Below are 13552 nucleotides of genomic sequence, written 5' to 3' on the forward strand. Positions count from 1 at the left end.
GATGTAAAGGACAACTTTCTTCCACTGCTCCAATGATTCTCATGTTTGCATTCCCATTGTAGGAGCTTTCAATAGTGGACAAGGCTCATCATGGGCACTCTGTCAGGTCTGCGGCTACAGGATAGCCTTTGTTGGCCCTTGTGTATCAAATAGCCTTAGATGCCCATCCCTGTCACAGATTTGAGGTTTGTCCCTTCATGGACGACTGTCGGATGGTTCCAGCCACTGCTGAGCAACCAACAAGGATTGCCCTTTCAGAGATGCTATAACAATTTGGCCCTTGCCAAATTGATTGTTATAACAATCTGTACTGCAAAGCTAGATGACTTGACACACAAATGACAAACTGTGTTGGTGAGGAAGGGCCTTAGAAAGTCACTGCACGCTGCACATGACATGTGTTAAGTGAAACTAATACTCAGACCTTCAGATAAAAAACACAATGGTGGAAAATCTCAATTCTCAGAGCTGAAACGAAATGAGCATAACTGATTGTAGACATCCTGACCTATCACTTCATTCCGGGACATTCGATTCAACCATTTTTGCAACAGTTCAATTGATGAACTGGTGGCCATGTGTGTTAGCATCTCCATATGTGTTTGTGTACATCTCACACAGCATGCATGTGAATCTAAAGTTTCCCTTCCTGAAAAGCTTTTATTGCTGCAGCTCGCTAGCTGATTACCCTTACTAATGTGTGTTATTGCAGCTCATAAGAACAGCCCTATCTGTACTGACATATTGGGCCAGGTGAGCTAGTCTGGGTAAATTTCCACTAACTACAGTTTTGAGTTGTCGTCCTGTCTTACCCACATGCTGTCACATATTCAGGTAGTCAAGAAGAGGCAGGCTATTTGAAGAGAAATATTGTTTGTTGTCTATGGCTGAAGGTGTGAAATGTTTTAAGATGGGATGACAATACATTTTCTTATTTTGTATTTTTTGCATCGTAGAATAAAACTTCTTAACAGTACGTGAATTATGAAGTCAGATCAGTGATTACAAATAAAAAGTTACAGTAAAACTATAGAAAGAGTGTCGACTGAAATGTTGTTTTCATTTCACAAATTACATTCGACTTAGACATTAAATTCAGCTACAATTCAACTTTTTTCTCAAATTGTTATGCTGACAATATGATGAATGCAATGAATAAAAATTATATTACATTAGAAGCATGCAAAACAGAAGCATTTAGTGGTCTCTTATTTTTTGATCCCATGTTGTGGGACACTCCACCCATTTGCATTAAGATTTCCATTGTTAGAAATCCAGTCAAACTATTGAATGGTGGTGCAACACTCTAATTTTCCCCTGAGACAAGAGAAACCCACTATTAACCTTTTTTCACTTCCTCCTACAATGACGCAAAAATCGCAATTTTATGTCATTGTAGGAGGAAGTGCTTGGGGGGGTTCTAGTTCCCACAACTCGCCCATAGGGGGTTGCGCCTAATGCGCTAGCAGACCTATCACAGATCAGTGCCAGTGCGTTTGATTTCACCGGCCTACACTTTTTGAAAATATGGACGAAGAAACTGAATACGCAGATGGATGCATTATGGATAGGGTTGGGGAACGAAACGCGGTGCCAATAGGGAACCGGTTCTGACGTAAACGGTAATAACCAGAACAAATAAAAATGGAAATTTCGGTGCCCAAAACTCTGCGTCATGAGGCGCACACACGCAAAGTCTCTCGCTCTCTCCCTCTCATTCGTGCGTGGACTATATGGTTTGGAGCACAATCTGATCTGTCTCGCATGCACTCTCTTGCTCACTCGCTCTAGATTCCGGGAGATTTTAACTAATTTGCGGGCATCAGGGAGCCATTATCAATATGACTCTCGGAACGTCTGATAGCGAGGGGATTAATGAAGATGGCGAAGACAAAACGCTCTAATGTTTGGCTGTATTTCACATGTAAAATTACGCATCAGATGTGCCGATTGTCTGAAGCCCATATAGAATCACGCCAATCCATTGGCACCGCCTTGACGCTCTCACATCGTCATATTATAGTAGCACGCATTATCTGATTTCATTGTGAGAAATGATTTCCAGGTGGTAGCGTAGAATGGAGCTCAACTCTAGTGTACACTGTAGTGATGGGTAGTGGGAGCGGCCTGCGGAGCTGGGCATTGCAATGCACTATGGGGAATGTTGTCTACAATCCACCAGCACTAAAAAGTCATTTTCTTCCTTTTATCGGCCAAGAAGGACCCAAATTAGAAATTTATGACACTATTCTACTACATATATGACCTACTTTCAATATATTCATGTCTCCACCTGTGGAATTACCCTTTAAAAGAATAGTCCATTTAAAAATCTAAATTTTTTCATCCACATGTTGTTCCAAAACTGTATAAACAAAAAAGAATATATGTTGAAGAACACTGGGAACCAAGTCATGTTTAAAGTGTTCAGCAAAATGTTTAAATGACATATGGATGTTTTTGAGACATTTCAGATTTAGAAAGTGTGTGGATACAGTCAAATGTTTGTACACAAAAAAGATAACATTGATTTCCAGATAATGCCCTCTTTCACAGACATCTCAGTGACACACATTACTGGGAAGTCCGGACTACTACACGGACTGGGGAGTCCAGCGGTTGTCGGTACCGAACCTGCATGACGCATGACTTCTTGGGATGGCCAGACTGGAATTTTCCATTCAATGCGGTTGAGGTAAAGAAAAGCAAAACAATTAACGGATGACAGAATCCGACCGGGTTTATCTAAGCCCTGCTAAGTAGAGCCATGTTTGTTTTCTACTTTTTCTAAGTGAGCAGGACCAGTGGAAAATTCCCACTCCGATCCACAGGTATCAGACAACTGACTTAATGACCCCCCCTCTTCTTTGTAGAGGGATGGGTGCACAGGGATAGTTCGGTTGTCAGGGCTAGCACACTAGCCCATTCGGATGTGTTCGCCCAAGCTGCAATGACACATTTCTTAGAAAATGTTATCTGTCCCCCCCACCAAATCTAGATGGGTACAAACTGTGTGCATTTGAATCTAAAGGCTTGCTAAAGTGCTTGGGTTTCCCAACGTGCTTGATCTGAAAGAGATACGTGCAAACCTGTCCATTCACACAAAACTAACTTGAACCCGACTTATCGACTTTAAATCACTGTTTTCAATCGACATTTGCAGTCCTCTTTGTGTACTCAGGTTACAATACAATGTCCCTGACGCACAGGCAGAGGAAAGTAATTTAATGCTCATGCTTTTGCACGCCCACCTCAACAGTTTATTCAAAGCATGCAAACAACATCCACTTTGAGCTTTTACTAAGTTTAAATCAACTCCATGGACTCAGCAACATTATACTGTACCTTAAAAGACAACCAAAGATCCTCACTGTAAACTAGGCCACATTACGCAGCAAAAAGCGTCATGTTGACGCCATAGCTGTATCACATTTCTTTGGAGCAGCGTCCTAGATCCTGATTCTGATTCCCAAGCACAAATTATGTGTAAGTGGAGTTCAGCCCCACCATTACATTATTAGTCGCTGCACTGTATTGACGCAACACACACTAGACCAGTTTATGTTTATATTATAGGAACAATGTAGAGTTACAGTGAACAATTAAACCATCTTAATACAGCATGCATTTATATTCAGGTTTGGTGTTGTTCAGCTTATTGACTAGAAAGCTGTTTACCATCGAAACTGGTAAATCTGGCAGTCCAAATTACTGTAAAAGTTAGGTCTTACCTGAGTCCCTAAGCAGGCCATCATCATGTGTGTGAGGAGTTTGGCAGCAAACATGAGGAATCTAGAGCACAGCATGTGAGACACAATTGCCAAGGCAAACCCTGCAGGTGAAAGACAGGTGTATACTGTACTGTAAGTCTTGAGGACACAAGCAATGCATGTTTTTTTTGTCACATCACGGTGGGTTTTGTATCCACTCAAGCATGTAGATAGGACGTTACCTGAGATACAAATAAAGCCAGCAGCATAGAAGGCCTCGTTGAATGAAGCAAAACTTCCTGTCTCTGCATATGCTGTGTAGACGGACAGATGCGTACAGGCACACTCGACAAAATTCTCACTGTCGTCCACCACACGACAGAATTGACCATCAGATAGCCAGCTGGAGAAGACAAATGCCAAAATTATCATGACACGCCACATATAATGCTGTATTTAAACCTGTATCAAAACAAGACTTTTTTTTTTAAAGTACTTTCGTTTAAAGGTAAAGTATATTATTTCTATTCCACTAGAGGCACTAAATTCAACGGTTAAAAAAATCTTAAAAAAACAAACAAACTATTAATCAATTCTTTCTGGTACAAAGGGAAATGCTCAGTTTGCTGTTGGTTCAGGCTGTGAAATGAGAATTTCTTGATGTTTTAACATCAAGTTCAGTGTGACAGATTTTTTTTTGTGAGGAAACACAGAAATCTGTTATATTTGACTTGACAGTCTGTTCATCTAAATTAAACTTATGGAACACACATTCCAAACAAACTGTCACTGAACTCCCAGCTATTAAGCTGTCACTAAGATAAGTTAGCTGAAGGAATCATTTATTCCCTCTAGGGTGTCATTTAGATTACAAGGAATCACAATTTCATAATAATAAATGGTCCCAAAAGTTCCCAAAAAGGTCCCAAAGTTATCAGAATACATATGCTTAGGATAACATATATTCTAAATATTAATTCTGAGAGCAATCTGTTTTACGTCAATCCAAACCAGGAGAGAATTCAGGGACAAACTGTACAGCTAATAGTCTTGCATAAAAGCAACAAAATGTTCTCTTGAATGGCTTCCTGGCCAAGAACTTTCTCGTTCCCAAAGAATGTTTAAGACAGGCCTTAAAAGACTCACAAACCCTGACCCTGAAACTCACCCACTGTACACACTGTCTGTCTCACTGATGAGTGTCGAATACATGGACAAGGTCAGAGCTTTAATGCCAGATGGTCTGCCAAGTTCATTTGAATGAGGAAATGAAATATGCCCATTACCATAACTGAATTTCAGATCCATCCAGAGGCTTCCTACAGCTCAGCTATTGCACACACTGCTAAGACAGTAACACAGGCGTCGATTTTACTGTGTCGATTTTACCACGAGACTGATCATGAAACATCGGAAAAACGCAATTAAGGACGACATGAGCAGGACGTTTCTCAGTGATACACTACTCAGTTTGACGTTCATCATGCGATGTTGCAACTGTAATTCCTCCATCAGTATTCATAAGTGTATGTCCATCAACCGATGTGTATATTTCAAATTTATTACGGTGCACGTGTGGCATCTGCATCATTACCGTACCAATACCAGCGCGTACGTTACGTGAATGACAGATGTAACATTAAAGTTGGTAAAACTAATCTTGCTCCATCCGTTATCAATACTCAAAGTAATAAGAGCAGCAGACAATCTGCATCAATGGACACAATTTTAGGTAATAGTGGGCATTAAGCTGATTTGCTAATATGTCAGTAAGCCAAAAATGAACCATATTATAGTAAAAGTGTAGTAACTATATTTTGAACACAGAGAGTAAATATATACATCAATAATTAATCATACATAATTTGTGATTCTGAGGAGCAATGGTTGGTCCAAATAAAGTGGGCACTGTCCCATCTAATGGATAATAGTTTTGTAAATCCCATTTAGGCCTCTAGGAGATTTGAGAAGCATTTGTCAAAAGGTTATACTGCTGTTGTAACTTTAACCATTGAATCTTCACATCCTCATCCTTTGCAAAAGCAAATTCTCTTTGTTAACACTTTCAGGGCAGAAAAAAGTGTGTTCCCGACTTTCACACAACACAAACCAGCTACAGCGTTTGAGGATGGGTCAAAGTAGACGCTGTTCGCGTGCGTACATTAGTGAAATGTGTTACCCAGTGAAGTGTAGCCATCACGGAAGTGGGATTCAGAGTTCAAGGTCAATTCTTTATTTTGAGAGACAATCACTATTTTATCAAGCATTTTCGGCTTCAAAACTTTCCAGATCATTTACATTCACAGACAAATACATTACACATTGCGTGAAAGGGAAACTATTAAAACACTTTAATAACAACAATACACATGTATTTATGCTTCATAATTACCTTTCGGCAGCCTGATTCCAAAGCAGGCACAGAGATTGGCGAGGTTTTCCACGTCGATCTGGAGTATGTATGCGGTAAACAACCTCTTGACCGTCAGCGAGAGGTTTAGAGCCTCTGCCATGAAGACTGACTGAGAAAACCTGCAACAAACATACATATAGATTATTCAAAATGGACTCAGCTATAAAATAGAGTTTCCGAATTCCAAGTGCAAATAAAAACCACACAGATGATTTGTAAAGGCACACAAACCATCTAAAATGAAGAAAAGGAGACAACTTTAAATTTCCAACTCAACAGTGTCATCTGGTGGACACTTGCTTGAGCCAACTTGACAAAAGCTGTTCACTTTTGTTGAAGCACACCGTAATTTAAACAATTATAAATATAACACAGTTTTGATGTATTCAGGGATGCAGTAAAACACTCTTTCACCTTGTCATTTAATGCGCTGGCTTTTGTGTTGGTGAGGAACCAGTGCTCAGTACTGTATTCTGTGAAGTGAATTTTACGGCAAGCAGACGGGCCCATGCTGTCGGCAGGAAGGGCTGGCACCTCCAGCAGGGTCTCAGGCAGAGTAAACGTGTCTGTGTTTTTGCCTGTAAATGTGTGGCCGTTGATCCGAGTGGGGTACCAGTGGTGAGCAGCTATGGTGAAATACGGGCATGTATCCAGTATGGTTGTGCCTCTGAATGGAGTATAGAGGAAATCAATGCACACAAGAATGAGCTTAGGTAAAAAAACAAACAGAAAAAATCCTATTAATGGCAAGAAATAGATCTCACCTCTTTCCTTCAGCCTCACACTCAATGTCCGTGAGCAGACTGAAGGCAAAACGCTCCGCCACTTCAGCAAGCTGGCTCAGTCCTCGAGTGTCCGCGCGGCTGGGGTTTGCCATGGCGCACATGAGGTCATAGGTCAAGTTGCGGCTGCTGTCTTTTAGCGGAGTCTGCTCAGCGTCATTCAGAATCTGTGAAGTGAAGGTAAAAGTTAACAATATATAGCCTACACTTTGCATACAATGAAATACAACATTCATTTTAGAAAACCAGTGATAAAATAATACAGATTAATTGAAACTTAGTTTCCAAGAGATTATTTTACACAGTGGAGCCTTGCAGCTACACATACACACATTGTATTCCTAGATAAGACATTTCTTTGAACTTAAGGAACAAAAAAGCATTGTAAAGAAAGCTATTTTAATTAATCTCTGGGGGCCAATATGTGGCCCCTCATTGTTCTTCAGACCGAACGTAGATCAGCTGGATTTCCTGAACTACCCTATTATAAAATTCTCAAGACCCGGCTAACTTTAAATAAATCCTCAACTCTCTAAATCCAGATAAACATGTTTATAATTCATTGTATAAATATATACAGTACATTACTTTTCAAAAGTTTGGCATCTGTAAGATTTTTATATTTTTGAGAGAAGTATCTTATGCTCAGCAGTGCTATGTTTATGTTATTAAAAATTCAGTTAAAACAGTCAGTACTTGTGAAGTATTATTACAATTTAGAATAACTGTTTTCTATTTTATTATATTTAAATGTAATGTATTAATTTGATGGTAAAGCTGAATTTTCAGCACCCATTACTCCAGTCTTCAATGTCACATGATTCTTTAGAAATTATTATAATCTGCTAAAAGGATATTTGGTGCTCAAGAAACATTTTTTATTATTTTTATCAATGATGAAAACAGCTTTGCTGCTCAATATTTTTTTAGGAAACGATGATACATTTTCAGGATTATTTAATCAAAAGAGAGCTCAAAATGTCTTTACTGTCACTTTTGATTAAAGGGTTAGGTCACCCAAAAATGAAAATTCTATCATTGTTTACTCACCCTCATGTTGTTCCAAACCCCTATGTGTTATACACAAAGGAAGATATTTGGAAGAATGTTTTAATCAAACAGATCTCATTCCCCATTGACTACCATAGTAGGAAAAATTACATACCATGGTAGTCAATGGGGAATGAGATCTGTTTGATTAAAACATTCTTCCAAATATCTTCCTTTGTGTATAACACATAGGGGTTTGGAACAACATGAGGGTGAGTAAATACTGACAGAATTTTCATTTTTGGGTGAAAACCCTTTAATTAAGAAAAAAATCTTACTGACCTCAAACTTTTAAAGAGTAGTATGTTAGTGTAATAAAAGAAAAAGGGATTTTACACTCCTTGGGCCCACAACCTTGGCATTTTTACCTTGCGATTTAGATAAGGATTTCCCATTTACTACTATTGTTTTCAAATTAAACTATTGAACATGATTAAAACCCTAAACCAAAGTACCAAATCCTAATTCTAAAATAAAAGGAAAGTTGACTAAATTACATTTTTCAGAAATTCTGACCCTTAATGTTTAGGTCAAACACACACCCACTCCCCTCATTTGCTCACCTTGCTTAGTGCATCTAACATTGCTGTTAGCTGCTCTGGAGTGATGTCCTTACTAACTTTATTGATAAGTCCCTGCAGGACCCGGTTGATGATGGTCTCATCCAGAGGCTGATGTAACTGGTCCAGCAAGGCCCATATTGCCTGAGCCTCCGAGTCTGAAACCAGGGTTACATTAGCCAGCCCGTATTCCGGGTGAACCCGTGCGCCACCGGTGGCATCAGACAGAACCACGCGGAACCGTTTGGGTGTTGGGTTGGAGGAACCAATGTTTGGCGTGAGGGCCACGTCCAGACCGGCACTTCTTTGTCCTATCTCAAAAGTCAGGGTACCCTCCGCCATCACAAAGTCCTGTCCTGCCACAGCAGGCCAGATCAGATTGGGTCCTATAGATTCTGCTTTCTGAAGCTCCTGTGAGAGTAGATGACACATTACAAAATTAATATTCAGACATTTACTCCGAAAGTCACTTTCCTAAGAACTTTTAAAGTAGCTGGGCACATGGTTGACAGTGGTGAAGATTTAAAAACTTTAAATTCAGATATTTTAAATCTGCAGAGAGATGATGACATGTTTTTTTTTTCTTTCTTTTTCGTGTGAGGTGTGTAACATACTGAAAATTAAAGGCATTTCCTTATGTCTAAAAGTGAAACAGTAGGCAATCAAAACTGAAAATTGGAGGAAAGGAAAGGGTGTGCCAGAGGGACAAAAAGAGCACAAAAAAAAAAAACCTAGCATGAAAAAGCATTCCCACAGACTGATGTATTTTTGGCGTAAAACCATTTTCGACATGTCAATCCTACTTTTCCAGATCCTCTATGCAACCATATATATTGCCTTTGAAGTATCTTGGGAACTCAGTGGTCTAATTGCTCAGAGCTCTTATCTTCTCAACATTCATCATCTTAGCTCATGAATTTGACATCATCTCAGGCCTCTCATCACTAATGAGGTCACATTATGTAACGGGGTCAGAGAGGGGCGTATGCTGGGTAGTTGTAGCTGATCTTTGATTACACATAATCGAGAAAGTACTGTATATGTATTCACTATGCATCCTTGCCTCTAGATCCGGCATATTATTGTGCTTACTGCATTTATTGGTATTTTGGGAGAAGCTTCCCTCTTAAAATGAATCTCACCTGCATGCGGTACTTCACAGAGATAGCTGATGCTGTACTGGAATCCCTGTAGACCTGAAGACTGACGCTTGTGGCACTGAGGGTAACCACGGGTAGTCTGGAGCCCTGGGCAAAGTACACCAGCCCCCGTGGGTCATCACTCTCTAGCATGGTGACGTTGGCAAAACGGGCAGTTTGGTTTATGGTGGCACCCTCCCCCACTTTATAGACCTCCACCAGAAACCATAGCTCATACTCTGGGTCCTACAGTACATAGACCAAAAGTCAAGGAGTAAGATGATTAGAGAAAATGTTTAGGTGGATTTCTCTTGGAGTAAGCACTAACACATCAAAACTAGTATAATCCAAATGAACAGAAAGGAATGGGATTTGTTGGGTTTTTTTCGGATCGGTGTGTTACCCCATGTTGGTGTCTGTTGGAGTTGGTCAGGGTTTGTTTTTGCCTGACCGAACATGTTCAAACAGCGTTTGGCGTTTTCTGTTTGGGCAGTGTGAGCATGTCAGTTATTTTTCATAAAGTTCTAAACCCAATGGCCGACTTGTTTGTTGGTGTTTGTCTGTGCAGTGTGAATTAGATTTTAAAAAACAAAAGACCTATACCTTGTCTGGACGGACTTCCAACTTGAGGGCACAGATTATTTCTCCCTTCCTACAGACGGATGTGCCCGAAGTTTGCTGCAGCTCTCTGGTCAGATTCACTCCATAGCTGACAACTGAGTGAACTGTAGTGCTGAAAGTGACTCTCCAAAACACCAACACATCCTCAAATGCTCTGGAAATGAGGGGATTATTATTATTTTTTTTCTTTTTGGCATGCATATCTACTAATTAACACTGATTTGCAGTATTGAAATAATCTTAAATATCGATGATACCTGTTGTACTGTCTTTGCAGAAAGAGTGTTGCTGTCCTGTTTTCTGAGTCCTCATCCAGAATCTGGCCAAACTGAGAGCTCAAACTGAAGCCAACTATACCGTTCTGAAGATCACTACCTGTTGCAGAGAAACATTAGAAGCTGAGCTTATATATATATATATATATATATATATATATATATATATATATATATATATATACACACTACAATTATTATAAGAAATGAATAAGAAATGGTCTCAAAATAAGGAGAAATCTGATAGAACAGCAAATCAGCATATTAGAATGATTTTTTAGAAGGATCATGTGACACTGAAGACTGGAGTAATGATGCTGAAAATGGTTTACCGACCCTAAACATTTGAACACAGTAAAGTACTGTATATATATGTATATATATATATGAAGAGTTCAGATGCAAAAGCCTCTAAATGCCATTTGAAATTTTCTTCTTTAATGATGATTTTTGTCAAACTTGTATATTTAAGTTCAGTAATTTCACTTAAATAACAATTAATAGGTAATTATCATTGCCATTTAAGTGAAATCACTGAACTTAAATATACAAGCTTGATAAAAATGATCATTCTAGAAGAAAATTTCAAATGGCACTAAGAGGCTTTTGCATCTGAACTCTTCATATATATGTATATATAATCAAGGGCTCAACGTTTCAGGCAAGCTGACTGTGGTATCACTTGCTCTATCTGGCAAATGATGGATTGTCACTACATACTGTATTACGCTTATCTATAATATGGCTTGATGTTTCCTTTCAAATGTAGACTATTTCTTGTGATGCATTGAACAATGTTATTGACTATTTGGCTGATTTAAATATGTCATCAAAGTAGGATTACTTAGCCTGCTAAAAAATAGATTAAGAAACAGACAGACAGACAGACAGACAGACAGACAGACAGACAGACAGACAGACAGACAGACAGACAGACAGACAGACAGACAGACAGACAGACAGACAGACAGACAGACAGACAGACAGACAGACAGACAGACAGACAGACAGACAGACAGACAGACAGACAGATAGATAGATAGATAGATAGATAGATAGATAGATAGATAGATAGATAGATAGATAGATAGATAGATAGATAGATAGATAAATAGATAACTTTGTGAAATCTGAAAGAATTACTTGTCTCAAAAGCCTAAATTAGAACAAACTTAAAATGATCAATTTTACACAATATAGCATACTGTATATATATTTAAAAAAAAATTCTTTAAAAGATAAGTTTAAAAGTTTTGTGGTGGAGCCAGTGAAACTTTTGGCAGGAAAAGTACTCAACATTGAAGCAGAACAAAAATCGTCATTGTTGATTCCTGTAATGACAGTAATGTTCTCACCCAGAATAATGATTTTGGCAAAGGAAGTGAACCCCAGTTCATCTGGCACGCTGACAATCTGCGCTCCACCTTCTGCCTCGCTGAGGTAGATAAAGAACGCCTCCTGTCCCTCCGGCTCCTGATCATTCAGTATGAGGACACTGACCTCCACCTCGTTCTGTCCCTCCAACAATGTGACAGTTTGGGTCTCCAAGGCAAAGTCCTCCCCTTCCAAAGCCCATGTGCCATTATGCTCCTGATGAAACTGGGCTGCATCCCCGTCTGGGGCTCCTGAATAAGCCCTGATTTTGGCACTCACCACTCCTGTGAGCCCCACCGACCTCCGTACTCTTAGGGAAAGCTTCTGTTGGGGCGCACCCTCCTGACTGTCTTCAGAGATGCGTACTATCGCTGGTCCTATGCTCAAAAATCCGCTAACAACATCATTAGCTTGAATGGTAACTGTAGCAACACTATGCTGAGGCACAAGTCGAGGCTGATCTGATGCGATTGAAGGCAAACTGGTGCTGAGAACACGCACGCTGGTTAAGTTCACATAAAAATTCTCATCTGGTTCAGTTAGGGAATCATCTAGAATGGACAGTCGAATGGCAGCAGATGTTTGGCGGGAATCAAACTGAAGCTGCCCGTCTGCTACTGCTGCAAAGTCCTTGTCAGGTTGGGCAGTGCCAGGCCATGTCTGGTAGGAGATGCTGGAACGGTTGCTTCGGAAGCCGTAGAGGCGCTGGACGTAGAGGGTGATGGTCTGCACGTCCTCCTCAATGACCAGCTGCCGAGAATCAGGATGAAACTGATACAATCCTAACGGCTCCACCTCAGCTACTGTGTAACCAGTCCTGAACGCATAGCACATCAAAACATTCAGATACCAACCAGAATTAAGAGAAAGAGGATTTGGTTTTCATGAGGACAGTGTTACCTGAGACGGGCTCCACCAGGTGACTCTGACTCTACAGAGGTCAGGTAAATGGCATGTGCTGTGACAACTGACATGTTATTAACAGCACTGAGAGAGATCACCTCACTCCTCTGACCATAGGCAAGCATTACCGTGCCTTCAGATAAAGAGAAAAAAAAGAACAGCAGTGTCAGTTCATAATTTCTGGATTTTTATCATATGTTTCAAGTATTTTCTCTCTCTAGGGTAAACCTGATCTTGGTGAGATGTCTCCTGGCTGGTAGCCTAGTGGAGTTTGACCAGGGGGGAACCCAGAGCTCCATCGGACCGTTACATTCCCATATAAGCCTGTCCGTGTCACCAGCGCCTCACACTGGCCACTCTCTGTATCTGAGACGCGCAAGGCCAAAGAGGCAAATCCAACCTGCAGCACAAGGATAGAAACAGCAAATCATTAGAGACAATCAGTCAAAAATAATTTATAGTAGATTATATCTATTATAATGATACATTTTTATTTTTTTGCATTATGGCATTATTTTCATAATAATAAATCCACTTTTTTTGTTTCATTTATGCTTATTTCTTCATTATTATTTTTTTTATGTAAAGCACTCTTTCACATTTTGTGGTGATTGCTTTAAGACTGCAGAAGACACATTTCCATTAAAATGTCAGGAAAATATTGCCTATTGTCATTTTTTTCTAAATATTATTGTGAAATGTTGTTTTGAGCATTGTCACTTATT

The 13552-nt window shown here is 39.7% G+C and overlaps 1 protein-coding gene across 1 annotated transcript in view; it reads right to left on the reverse strand.

Annotated features, from left to right (window-relative positions):
- Positions 1-13552, reverse strand: part of adgrv1 (adhesion G protein-coupled receptor V1) — a 147363-nt gene that overhangs the window by 56061 nt on the left and 77750 nt on the right. Inside the window, exons 72-83 of the mRNA XM_039662332.2 lie at positions 13056-13227; positions 12825-12960; positions 11906-12741; positions 10533-10650; positions 10258-10429; positions 9658-9900; positions 8519-8926; positions 6888-7072; positions 6538-6790; positions 6103-6242; positions 3953-4113; positions 3732-3832 (exon numbers count right to left, since the gene is read on the reverse strand). Of these exons, the coding sequence (XP_039518266.2) occupies positions 3732-3832; positions 3953-4113; positions 6103-6242; positions 6538-6790; positions 6888-7072; positions 8519-8926; positions 9658-9900; positions 10258-10429; positions 10533-10650; positions 11906-12741; positions 12825-12960; positions 13056-13227 (2925 nt within the window). The remainder of the gene's footprint in view (positions 1-3731; positions 3833-3952; positions 4114-6102; positions 6243-6537; positions 6791-6887; positions 7073-8518; positions 8927-9657; positions 9901-10257; positions 10430-10532; positions 10651-11905; positions 12742-12824; positions 12961-13055; positions 13228-13552) is intronic.

This window comes from Pimephales promelas, chromosome 4 (assembly GCF_988280905.1).
Source record: "Pimephales promelas chromosome 4, fPimPro1.hap1.1, whole genome shotgun sequence".
In the NCBI taxonomy this organism is placed as follows: Eukaryota; Metazoa; Chordata; class Actinopteri; order Cypriniformes; family Leuciscidae; genus Pimephales; species Pimephales promelas.